The 12807-nt window shown below is 40.6% G+C and overlaps 1 protein-coding gene across 8 annotated transcripts in view; it reads right to left on the bottom strand.

Moving 5' to 3' along the window:
• CPEB3 (cytoplasmic polyadenylation element binding protein 3) overlaps positions 1 to 12807 on the bottom strand; it is a 190827-nt gene that overhangs the window by 146385 nt on the left and 31635 nt on the right. For 7 of the 8 annotated variants that reach the window (XM_081823834.1, XM_081823832.1, XM_081823833.1 and 4 more), the window contains one exon: positions 9210 to 10222. In XM_081823834.1, the coding sequence (XP_081679960.1) occupies positions 9210 to 10211 (1002 nt within the window). In that variant the 5' untranslated portion in view covers positions 10212 to 10222. Of the gene's footprint in view, positions 1 to 9209; positions 10223 to 10445; positions 10560 to 12807 lie in introns of all 8 variants that reach the window. The other variant, XM_081823830.1, reaches the window with a different exon arrangement.

The raw sequence follows: 12807 nt of genomic DNA, 5'->3' as shown, positions 1-12807 counted from the left end.
AAATAAAATCTTAAAAAAAAAACCTGAAAACAACCTAAATCCTCCAAATACAAAAATGATTTGTTAAATTACAATGGATTCCCGTGATGGAATATTATGCAGTAATAAAAAATGTTTATAAACTAATGATATGAAAAGCTAAAAAATATGGCTATAAAATTGCTTACACCGAATCATCTCAACCATATAAAGTATATTATACATTCACATAAAAAAGAGATAATTGGCAGAAATGCACCAAAACAACAGTACTTATCTCTGGGTAATAGGATTATGAGCAATTTTTTTTTTCCCTCCAGTTTTTAATGGTAAACATGTATTACTTCCATAATCAGAAAAACTGAAAATATTTTAAACTCTGAAGACTTTCCTGGAGACTTCTCAACCCACAAACACACATACATACACAAGAATTTAATCATTCCCTCCTCTGATTCAAGTACACACTCTCTTTGTTGTGTATATTACACACTATTATAAACCTCATCATCCTATATTTTAATTCATGTTCATCAGGGAGATGTCTGACAGGATTTGGTTCAGCTTTAACCCCTACTGCCTGATCTCTCATAGAGGCTGGTTAAATGTCTAGAAAATGAAATTACTTTTACATTGCTAGCTACATGCGAATGACCAATAAATGCCTAATCAGTCATTTTTAAATGTAAATCATTAACACATTCAACAGATATTTACCATATGCCTGAAATATCCCAGGCTGTCACAACCCCTGCAGACACTGCAGTGAAAAAGGTCCTTGCCCTTGTGGAGGCTACACTCTAGTGTGGAGAAACAAAACAAAATAAAGCAGCTCATTTCATACAGTGACAAGTGTTAGGAAGACAATGTGGGATGAGGGGAATCAGGGAAGATCTGCGGAAAGAGTGCGACATCCAAGGCATACAAAAGGTGGTGGGTGACAAGAGGCAAGCAGGGATAGTAAAACAGAAGAACTGGGCGTGGAGTCAAAAGATCTAAGTTTCCATTCCTGCTCTGTCACCCACTAGTCAGTCAGGTAATCTTCTCTGAGTCTCAATATTTCTAAATTAGGGATCACAATCCCTAATTTACAAGAACATATCAGGATTAAATAAAATAATTTACATGAAAAGGGTGAGGCAGTACTTGGCATTCAGGGCTCCCTGTGTTTTTTTAGGTGTATCTATTTGGAGAAGGACATCAAAAATAATACAACACCCAAAAGCTGGAGTACATGGATTATGACTGTGAGTGAAAATGTCAAAAGAAACTCAACAATGGGGGTGCCTGGGTGGCTCAGTCGTTAAGCGTCTGTCTTCGGCTCAGATCATGATCCCAGGGTCTGGTGATTGAGCCCCGCATCGGGCTCCCTGCTCAGCAGGAAGCCTGCTTCTCCCTCTCCCACTCCCCCTGCTTGTGTTCCCGCTCTCGCTGTCTCTCTCTCTGTCAAATAAATAAATAAAATCTTTAAAAAAAAAAAAAAAGAAACTCAGCAATGTAAATCTCATCCCTTTGATCAGAGAATTCCGTAAAAGATTTGTAGTTAATAAAAATACTGCATATACTATCCTTCTTAACTATTTATCTGAACTCAGGATTCTACTATTGATTACAATTGCTTTAAACAACAATGTGGCAAAGAGTTGAATAGTCTACCCACAAAAGCAAATGCAAACACATAAAAACAGATTCATATCCAAAAGTTGTCTCTCAGCGTTTCCCCACAATCTCATAAACATTACTGATCCTCACTATTTTTAATCCCCTGCAAATCTCAGTTATATTTCTCTGGTCCAAAAGAGGAAAGGAAATTTTCCACAGCAGATTGCAAAAGAGAGATGCTGGGCACATTTACTTCTTGTCCTTTTTAATTGCTATGTATCTGAAACCTAAGAACCAGGTCTCCTGGACTTGCAGTAGGGGGTTAAATTGTCAGATATGAAAATGTTTCCTCTGAAGTATTTCAATCCCTAATTAGTCCCCAAACTCTACCATATATTTCAGATAGAAAGTCTTTTGCCCTTTACCTCTCTGCTTTCCAATCTCACATTCCTCAAATGAATGACTGACTGAATGGGCCTACTACAACCTACTCTTTGTCAACCTCTTAGACCAAAGACTTCTGCATATTTCTAAGTGCTATTGTCAGAATTATTCAGACCCTCATTCTGGTCAGTTCTAGTATTAAATAACTTGATTTGAGACATCAGGAACAAAACAGACTACCATGACAGGATAAATTAACTCCACAAGAATGAGTTGATTAACAGTCAGTAGGTAAAGAAAAATTTAACTCGTTAGATGCAAGCTAGTGTTCCCATCTACTGGCTGCCAAAATCTTTCATGTCAAAACAAGAACTCTCCTTGCTTTTTGGCATACCAAACCTGCAAACAGAATCACAGCCCAGAAACTATCGAATGCCCATTAAGTCTGGGAACACAGATAATATTTTCTATTTTTACAAATTGAAGATGTCCTTTATGACATTACATACATCCACGTTTCCACATTCTATGGACAGCTTATAGAGAAATGGTACTATGGCAAATCTGTCTCAAAAATATTAAATATGCTATATTATAGAAAAAAACTATAGCACCTTGTGTTTAAATGTTTATTTAGTCATTTAATGAGCAGCTACTGTCAGGTGCTTGTGAACTTCTAGACACTGGTTCATTCGGCAGCACCAACCATTTAATTAATTGCACTGAGTTACTAAAGAGAGGGAATTACTTTTTTTCCTCTTGTACTTGATCTTGACTTTGAAATAAGTCTGAATGCTTAAGAAATGAACATATTTGGCTGTACAACAGTCTTACTCACACAAAATTAGTACACAATGTTTCCTTCCCTTCATGTGTATTAATTCTATGATCATCTCAAATGATATAAAGGCTGTTTGGTGCCCATTTCTGTTTCTCTCCTCTGAAGTATGCCAACAAGGGTTCATATCATGTATTTATTATTTTTGAGAATTATGTAATAAAGCTTCTGAGGAAAGAAAAGTAGGCTTGACTCCAAGATACTACTTTATGATATTATTTTTGTTTAGTAGTACCTTTCTATTTCAAGTTAAGATGCAAATATTAGAATGGTTTCACATTAAGAAATTTACATGCCCATCATCTGTAAAGAACACTAAAGGATATGAAAAATAAATGTAATAGAACCAAAACATAACAGAACCCCCATACAAGCCATTTACAAGGAATAAGGACCAGCGGTAAAAAATTCCTTGTTGGGCTGGATACTACTGCAAGCATAGCAATCTCTCCAGGAAAGCCCCTTCGAAGTGGTGGCTATATTCCCCAACTCTCAATATCCAAACTTGTGGCTCTATACTGAATTCTATCTCTGACAACCACACTGTCCCCTACAGAGAGCCAGGCATCACCTTCCAGAAAGTGGTGATAAGGAGCTTCAAATTAGAGCCTTTGTAGCTCCAGAACTACCAAAATCAACACTGGTAGCAGTCGGGAAATTAAAAGTTTAAGCATTTCTCCCATCACCAATCAAATGTTCACAGAGCAAGGAAAACGCTTACACTTGCACTGGTGAGTCAACCATAAGCAGAGGCAGGTAGTTACAAAAAGCAGGTAGTTACTGCCTTTCTAGGTCAGGCAGTCACCATAATAGACAAAGAGCCTTTCATTACTCTTCCATCCCTGCTGGATACATCTTTCCAGCCTGTCTCCATTTCCAGATGCCATCAACTAGTGTTTAACTCTGGACTACCGATTATCAACAATATTTCTTCTATTAAATTGACTATAATTCGAGGCAGCTAGGCGGCATCTAAGAGCCATAACAGTATCTAATTACCTGAACACTTTGTACACATTCTCTCAAAAGCAAACCCAGAAGATGGGTGCTCTCTCTCCATTTTTGCAGAGTGGGAAAAAGAATCATTTGATAAATGACGTGACCCAATCATCAGTGACAGAGCTGGGCTTCGACCAGTGTCTTTCTCATTCCAAGCTTCATGGGCTGTCCACTACTCTATGCTCCTTTCCATCTTTTTCCTCAGGAAAATCCACATGACTTAATCAAACTTTTCATATTGTAGAAAACAAAGCTATAATCTTCTGACACGTGTGAATCAAAACACTACAAAACTCACCTGAGCAATGACAAGTTCCAAATGGACAAGCATTGCGCCTTATGTAGCCCTTGAAAAACAGCAAAATAGACACCAACCAATGGAGAAAGCTATTTAAGCAGAAAACTGTGTTTTACAGAATATCTAAAACCATTACATTTCTGAGGGTATACTTTTGTATCAACTCACTGCAAGGTCATGAAAAGTTTAAATCTAACTACTTTTCAATACGCAATATTAAAGTATACAGTTTATATTACTAGATTAGTTTTTAGTAGCATAGAAAACCTTCTAATATTTTCTAACCAATCCGTCTTTTAAATAGAATATAGATAATGTAGCTTTGTTGGCATTCACAGTAACCATGCCATAATAGGTTCTGAAACAGTCTGTGGGGTTGGGTGGACCTTAAGTGGTTTTGCATTAGAGCAGTAGTTAACAAACCAACTACAGAAGAGTCTCTAGTTTTAAATCTAGGTCATACTATCCTTGGTCAAAAGTAAGCATAACTAGGTAATTTATACTACTTCCTAAAAAGATGGTTTACAAAAAAAAAGGGAAGGGAAGCATAGACTGGTTGAAGATATTACTGTTTCCTCAAAATTTATTATGAATAGGTATATTTATTTTTTAAAATAATCTATATTCCTGGGGGACCTGGGTAACTCAGTGGTTAAGCATCCGACTCTTGATTTTGGCTCAGATCATGATCTCAGCGTCCTGGGATCCAGCCTTGTGTAGGGCTCTGAGATGAACATAAAGCCTGTTTAAGGATTCTCTCTCTCCCTCTTCCTCTGCCCTTCCCCATCCTCCCTCCCCTATGTTCTCTCTAAAATATATAATAATAATAATGATCTATATTCTCATTAATTCATGTAAGGAATTTGTTCCTCTGGTACAGATAACCCACTAGCAAAATTAACACTAAATTACAATTAACTAGACTTATGCCAGAAAATATAAAATCTGTATAATTACTTTTAATTTGGGGTGAGGGAAGACAAGAGGGATAAAGGCAGAGATGCAGAAAAAAAGCAAAACACAATTTGAATTTTTTCTAAAAATACAATATTCAAAAATACATAAATTAAGTAAATAAATAAATAGGGGGATATACTGACTACTGTTGCAAGTAAGTGGTAGTAAATGTATGGGCACTATATTTTTCTTCCTCCATTTCCAACAATACAAATTTTTTTAAAAGCACTATTTCTAGGGTATATCATAAGATCAAGTACAGATTCAGCCCAGTCTCCTGCTTCTACACTACAATGTTAACTGATGTCCTGGAGTTATTATACTCAAGGTATTATAGTGGAGACTTGGCTCCAGAGGCAGACTGCCTGGCTTCAAATCCCAACTCTGCCAGTTACCAGCTGTGTGATCTTGAGCAAATAAAGTAAATGTATTAACTCTCAATTTCTCTGTCAGTATAATGAGGGTTATAATAGTCCTGAACCTCAAAGGAGATCCAATGAGGAATTATAACTGAAGTGTTTAGCACAGGGCCTGGCCCATAAGTAAACTGTGGGTCATCAAATTGTTACAGTAACCAGAGGATACCTTCAGACAGAAAAAAAAGACCAAATAACATTATACAGAAGTTTACAGTTATTCAGACTGCACTGTATGAAAAATCAGTGATCCATACTATAAAATCATACAGAACCTCCAGGTACCATTACAATAACAATAATTGTAGCCCAACATTTATGTGGTACTTTACTTTGGATCAAGCACTGTGCTAATATCAGGTTTCTCATATGAAGCAAGGAATTATTATTATTCCCATTTTACAGATGAGGGTCAATATGTATACATAATTTGCTCAAGATTACAAAGCAAGTAACTGGCAGAGTTGAAATTTGAACCTAGACAAAGCCTGCTTCGGACAGAAACTACCCACCCAAACCTGGGCAAGGGATTTCACGTATTGGGATTTCAATTTCCTCCTTTAGAAAATGAACAGAGCTGTGGAACAGGTATTCTTAAAAGTCCCTTCTAAACTCCTCTGGATAAAAATGCTATTTAAACCCAAATTTACTACATATAGAAAACATCTCTGCTTTGGTCCTTTTACATACGTAGGCTTCTCTGTCTTATATAAATATAGAATGACGCATATTTATAATTCCCCCAGTGGAGTGTCTCACTGTTCCTGAGCCCGTTAGTGGGAGGTACATCACCAAGAGGCATCAGCCAGATAGAGAACCTCACTAGATAGTTTCATAACTAAGTCCCTTTGAATGGAGCCCAAAGAGAATCTGACTTAAAATGAATTCTACCTGACACCACTAGTGCTATAGGGAAGTTAAGTACACACATCAACAAAATTAGCCAAACCCCTAGGACTGGAACTATGTCACTCTACCTCTTAGGACCTCAGTTTCCTTGTTTACAGATATGAAGTGGTGTTTAGATACAAGTAAACCTGAAGGAAGCAGCCACCCCAACTCAGGGAAACCAATCAACTTTGTTAGAATTGAGGGAAGGGGGTAAGGAAATGTAGTTTGGAAAACCACATTCAAATACAGTTATTGCTTTTACAATATAAACCACAGAAGTAAAGCTCCAAAAAAATCTTTTGTGTTGGGTGGCAAAAGAGAGTGAAACAACACTGAGGGGATATGATTTTACAAATACATATTAAGATATATTAGAGTAGATCACTGTTGCAAGCCCCTTTTAGCTCAGAGTCTGTAAAATAGTCTCTAGGACTACTTAAGATATTTCCTCCCTTTCATAGAAAAATGATTTAAATAAATGCACAAACGTAAAATTCTAAACACAAGACTCAAGGTGTTTTGTTTTTGTTTTTTAAACATGTGATATACTTAACACAAAGTCTTATAATATCCTAACCCCAAATGAAAACACAACCAGGTTACTTCTAATCTGGTTCTAATATTGCTTCAAAACCCTGAAGCTCCATTTTAAGTAAGACAAAGATGTGAGACATAAAGTCCATGTAATTTTTCCTGAGGCCAAATATATAAAACTCATTTTTTAATAAAATCTCTCCTTGCACAAGTCTTTTGGCCATCTTTGCCTACTCAATAGCACCACCAGGGATAAAAAGACAAGAAACCAAACTCAAACCAGTCTGTCTGGCTCTCATTAGCATTGCTGGTAAATGGTTTGCTGAGAAACAACTGGCAATCCATGCACTACCTGTCAATATCAGTTTGGGGGAAATTTTATGGATTTAATCTCTCCCCAGCCCTCACTTCCAGAGATAATTAATCAAAAGCTAGTTGTATTCAGATTCAGTGCCTAGAAAAAGGTAACTGATGTCTATACCGTCAGCTCTCACCTCTAAAACTCCCACTCAGATTTTAGGTTATCTTCTAAGATGGACTTGGATAGGGAGCATCAAAATGAAAAGAGGAACTGTTGGAAAAAGAAGGGCTCTCCTACCAAATGCAGCCTCCCTGTTCTATCCCCTCAGCATAAAAATAAGCACATAGAGAAATTCCAGAAAGCAGATTCCTCTTTTTCTCTACCAAACTAATCCCATCTTGCAGTGTCTCTTCATTTTATCAAGACAAACTTTAGAATGGAAAGAAATACACCTTAATATTAAAATCTTCCATTCCTAAAGGACCCCTGTGAAAATTTGTGAAGATTCTCTCTCATGAAAAACTCTCATACACACAATTTCCAAGTTTCATGGACCTCCCCTGAAATGTCAAGGTTAAAAATCCTTGCTGTAGCCTAGAGAATCATGTGCTTCTCAATAACCCTATCTCCTTCTTCATGGATGGGAGCCACCCCAAACGTCACATCTGAAATGTAAAAAACAACAAAATGAAGTTCCAATTGCACCTGATGCTTTAAACTACCTCTGTCAAATTTCGGTTCTGCCATTTTTCAGCAATGCTCAAAAGATTTGTTTCATTTCCTTGACTACCCCAACTGGGTCTTATCCAAAGCCCTCCTCTCTCCTTCCTTTCTTCTCTTCTTTTTCAGCTGAGCTTAGAAGCTTATAGCCAAATCAATTTGTAAGTGAAGGAAAATGTTTGCCTGAGAACAAAAGCCCCCAGTGAACACTCACCCTCACCACCCCTTTCCAAATCAAGATGTTCAGGACACTGCCAACCAATGTGGCCGTGGGCTGGATCAGAAAACAAGAACAGAATAAGGACACTCCATTCAACCTTTTTTTGTCTGGGGCACTTCCTGGGTTTTTCACTGGTATTTAACACCAAGACACAAGGCTCATTTTTCATTAAAGTTGCAAGACTTTCACTCTGCCCAGTTTCAAATGGTGTAACTGATCTGCATTGTCTTCTTAAATAACCCATCTGAAGGACACTGCAGCTTTAAATATTTCAGTGCTAGCTAGCAAATAGACTCCATTGCAATATGGCTCTGAAGGTCGCGTCCTATTGTCTCTTTGCTCTAGAAGAAAACAATGTCTAAGTCCTTCTTCTAGGTAACATAGGAAGGGTCACCCCTAGAATTTCCACTCTTCCAACTCGTTCCCTGAAGGAGTTCGGGAGTTTACTGGAATCTCACACTCATAATTTTCCCGGCAGGGGCAATATGCTGATTGCTATTAATGATGCCAGCACCTCAGCGAGACATAAACACATGTGTTCACATTAGTTTAATTGAGCATATGCAACTGTCTGAAATAGCACCACTCAAGGGCTGTTAACCTCTTTAAGAGTAGGCCCAGCGTAGTTTGGGAGTGGATGGCTTTCAGGAGGCACTCTGAACCCAGGATTGCATAACCTGAAATGTGTAGCTACTTAAAATGACAGGAATCTCAGCCTACTCATCCTGGGACCAACCCAGCACCTTGCCATACACTTGCACCTTTGTCAAAGAAGGTCAAAATAAGAGGCACGCACACGGTGAAGGAAAAATATACCAAAAGAAAAAGGCCCTTTTCTATCTTATCAGGGTGCTTAAATATGATTCCTCAAACAGTCACAATGTTCCCCCAACCTTGTCCCCGGCACTGGAACAGCCCTGGTGAAATGGAGGCTTTCGAAGCGGACAGGGGGGCTGGACATCGCTGCCTTTTTTAAAGAACAAGAATCAATGGACGATTAAATAGCAGGGAAGAAGGGGCAAAGGGAGCGGGGTAGAAGGAAGGTGTGTGCAAGTGCACTGGAGCATTACCTGAAATGGCAACAGATTGTTACCATTATCCGTCCGGAAAGCGTTATCCTCCATCCAGGACTTGGAGGTGAGCGGGGCCGCGCGGGGGAACTTGGGCGGCGCGATCACATTGCTGGAGAAGGGCTTTTTGAGCGGTGAGATGGGGTTGAGCGGTGAGGGCACCCCGACGCCCACGCCCACGCCCACGCCGACCGCCCGGCGAGGGTCCCGTCCCGCCTGCAGGCCGCCCCACGGGTTGGACGGCGCGCTCCAGGCGGCGTTCACACTCTGGTGCGTGTTCCAGCTGGACGAGGCGGACGAAGCGGCGGCTGCGGCCGCGGCGGCTACTGCAGCCGAAGACGAGGACGGCTTGCTGGTCATGATGGGCTGGTGGCCGTACGCCGCGGCGGCACTCCTCTGCGCGTAGGGCGCCTGGCTGGGGCTGGCGGGCGAGCGGCGCTGCTGCGGGGGCTGCGCCTGCGGGGGCTGCGCGGGCTGCGCGGGCTGCGGCGCCGGCGGCGGCGGCTGCTGGTGGTGATGGGTCTGCGCCAGGCCGAGCTGCGGAGAGAAGGTGCCTCCGAAGACTGGGTTGACGTGGTGCGGGAAGTTCTGGAAGAGCATGGTCCCGTTGACTGGGGTGATCCCCTGGAAGAAGCTGTCCTCCACCGCGTTCGTGGTGCCCGTGGACCAGGTGCTGCCGAAGGACGGCGACAGCGACGCGCCCGGCGCCGCGGGCTCCTGCGGCGGCGGCGGCTGCTGAGGGGGCTGGTGGAAACTCAAGCCCGGCAGGAGCGGCGATTCCATCTGCATCTTGTCGGGGCCGTTGGGGGCCGGCGGGGCCGCGGCGGGGCTGAGGGCCGGCACTGCGCTGCTGTCCTCCGGCTTGGGGGTCTCTGAGGAGAGGGGCGTGGACGGGGCTTCGGCTGCGCTGGGCTCGGGCTGGGGCTGGGGCTGCTGCTGCTGCCGCTGCTGCTGGGGCTGGGGCTGGGTTTTGCTTTTGTCCATCAGTAAATCATCCTGCATGGTTTGCGCAGCTGAAACGGGAAAAAAGAGAGACGCGTTATTGTCAATGTGATCGTTAATGCCCCTCGCTAAAGCTGGCGGGTGTTTTCCTTGCGAAAATCCAGTGCCACCGCTACTAGCCAATTGCAATGCAAATCCATAATCTCCCATTTAGAAGAACAGGTCGGGCTGGGGATGGGGCGGGGGGAGGGGGCTCGTGCAAGGTCTCTAAAAATACTGTGAGAGCGTCTTCACCCTTTCTGATGTCTTGGTTCCTTTTCTGTATTAGTGAGAGATGTGCTTATAAGACAGAAAGACAGCAATTTCGCCACGTCTCTTTTCCCTTCACCGGAACTCAGAGCGTTCACCCTGCAATGAGAAACTGATTCTGGTTCCTGTTTTTTCCCAAGCACCACCCTCCCCAGTTATTTGCATACGTCAATAAATACTGCTGCGTCCTTCAGCAAGGTTAAAAAGACACCGCACACGACCCTTTCTTCCCCTTTCCGTGCTCGGCACTTTAAAGAAACAGCAGTCTTATCCCTCTTGATTAGCAAACTGCCTTCTTGCGTTGATAATTGTTTCATTTAGCAGCAGCGAACCACGAGGGAGGAAATCCTTGGCATTTGTTAGGAGGAGGACTCAGCTGCACAATCATTCTCTGGCCTCCCAGTAGCTGCAAGCTACTCCATTTTGTTAGGAGACATTAAAACAAAAACAAAAACAAAAAAAAAACACCGTTTTTAAAGAGGTAAAAATCTACTGAAACGTTTGTAAGCGCTTGCTTCTTGTTACACTCTAAGGATTACGTTTTTCTGCTTATTCTCCAATCTTCTTGTCTCCAATTCTGCCATACAAGAAATTTCTTAGCTTCTCAGTGGTTCAGGTCTCAACAGGAGCCTGAGAATTTCTCTGCAGCGTGGAAAAATGTTCTGGTTGGATTTGAGGTCAGAGAGAGCGAAAGACAGAGACAGACTGACTGTGAGATGGGGTGGGGGCGGAGCTTTAAAAAAAAATCCCCCTGAGATTTAAGTAGAAAATCAAGATACTTTTGGGGTTGCCAGATTTTCATTTTTGAATCCTCCTGATGCTGCCTTGGTCACAAGACTTTGGCAAATTTAGAATCCTTTCTCTTATCACTGGTATTAGCAATGAAAGATTATGGTTTGAAGACCCTGAATTACCATATGCTAGCAAAAGTGTTAAAAATAGCATAGTACAAAGTCCCAAATTCTCATACATTGTAATTATAGTGCACTGCCATCACTGCTTCATTTAGCCATATAAGGAGCGTATGGTATTTTCCATCTCTCATAGAAGGCCTATATTCACCTCTGCCATACAGCCTGTTTTCTCATTCAAGGATAAAAACAGTAATCCTTCAAAATCAGGAGATTTCCATACACATAGTTATCACTGAGTTAGTTTGTCCTTTAGAACATGTTAATTGTTTTAAATATATGAATATTACAGTGCTGAGACCCTAAAAACAAATATTTTGAGATGTTAAAGGAGGATATGACCAAACATATAATTATTTTTAGATGATGATTCAGTATGATCACAACAAAGTTGTTAATATATTTAATGCAGTTACTTAATTAACTCAGATACTTGGAGAAGCATCTTTCCCAGAACACTTGTGAAAGGACATTCAGAATCACACAGAAGCTCTGCCTTTGGACAACCTCATGATAACTGTCATAAAATAAATGTATTGGAAAATGGAGATGCCATCACTCTTAACTACTAGGCAAAATATGTCAGATCAAGAAATGGGATTAAAGTAGTACTATTTTATTAAAGACTATCTTTAAAATGGCTAATCTTTAATTTTAAAGTTTCATACACAAAATAGTGGGCTCAAGGAAATGCTTCATAGCCACCTCACTCTCTTCTCTTCCCTCCCCTCTAACCCCCCCCCAAACCCAGCCCAATATACCTCACAAATTGCCAGCTACTACCAATAAAACCTACATATTGATTTTATGTTCCTCAGTTCCCTTGGTCTAAAACAATGGCTTTGATTAGTATTGTAAAATATGACACAAAGAGGCAAGCAAAGCTTGGATTCACAACAGCACAAAGTTCTATCGCTGCCAAAGGAAATGGTCATAGAAAGAGACATTTTCATACTTGGTTTAAGCAGTGCTGCAGTAAACCATTATAATCTGGGATCTGAGTTGCTTCCAGTGGGCTAGAATTATCTTTACAATAGCCATATCATCATGGCTGAAATATGCATTTGATTATTATTTTAATATCACTCAGCTTTCCCGATGCTTGTATCGATGCTTTTTGTTAATGCCTTCAGTTTAGACTACATGCTCTTGATGGAAAAATTAATGCTACACTATAGCAAAAAAGCTAAAAAGTAAGCTGGACTCAATCTTTTATGAAGGCTATAATTAATATATTTACTGAATTTAAAAAATTTTTATCATACCAGGAACACCCATTTCTCTTCTCAACACTCCTTAAAGAGATAAATTTCACTTTCTGCATAAATTCACTCTGTCAAGGTCAAGACCCATCTTTAATAAATAAGACCCTTTTAAACAAAAGGAAAGCAATAGATTAAAATAACATTTACGAAGTTAAAATGCAATGTCTCTCG

Source organism: Leptonychotes weddellii, chromosome 6 (assembly GCF_054177405.1).
Source record: "Leptonychotes weddellii isolate Sample4059 chromosome 6, ASM5417740v2, whole genome shotgun sequence".
NCBI lineage: Eukaryota > Metazoa > Chordata > Mammalia > Carnivora > Phocidae > Leptonychotes > Leptonychotes weddellii.
The sequence above is the reverse complement of the archived record's forward strand: the minus strand, read 5'-3'. Positions and strand labels throughout refer to the sequence as shown.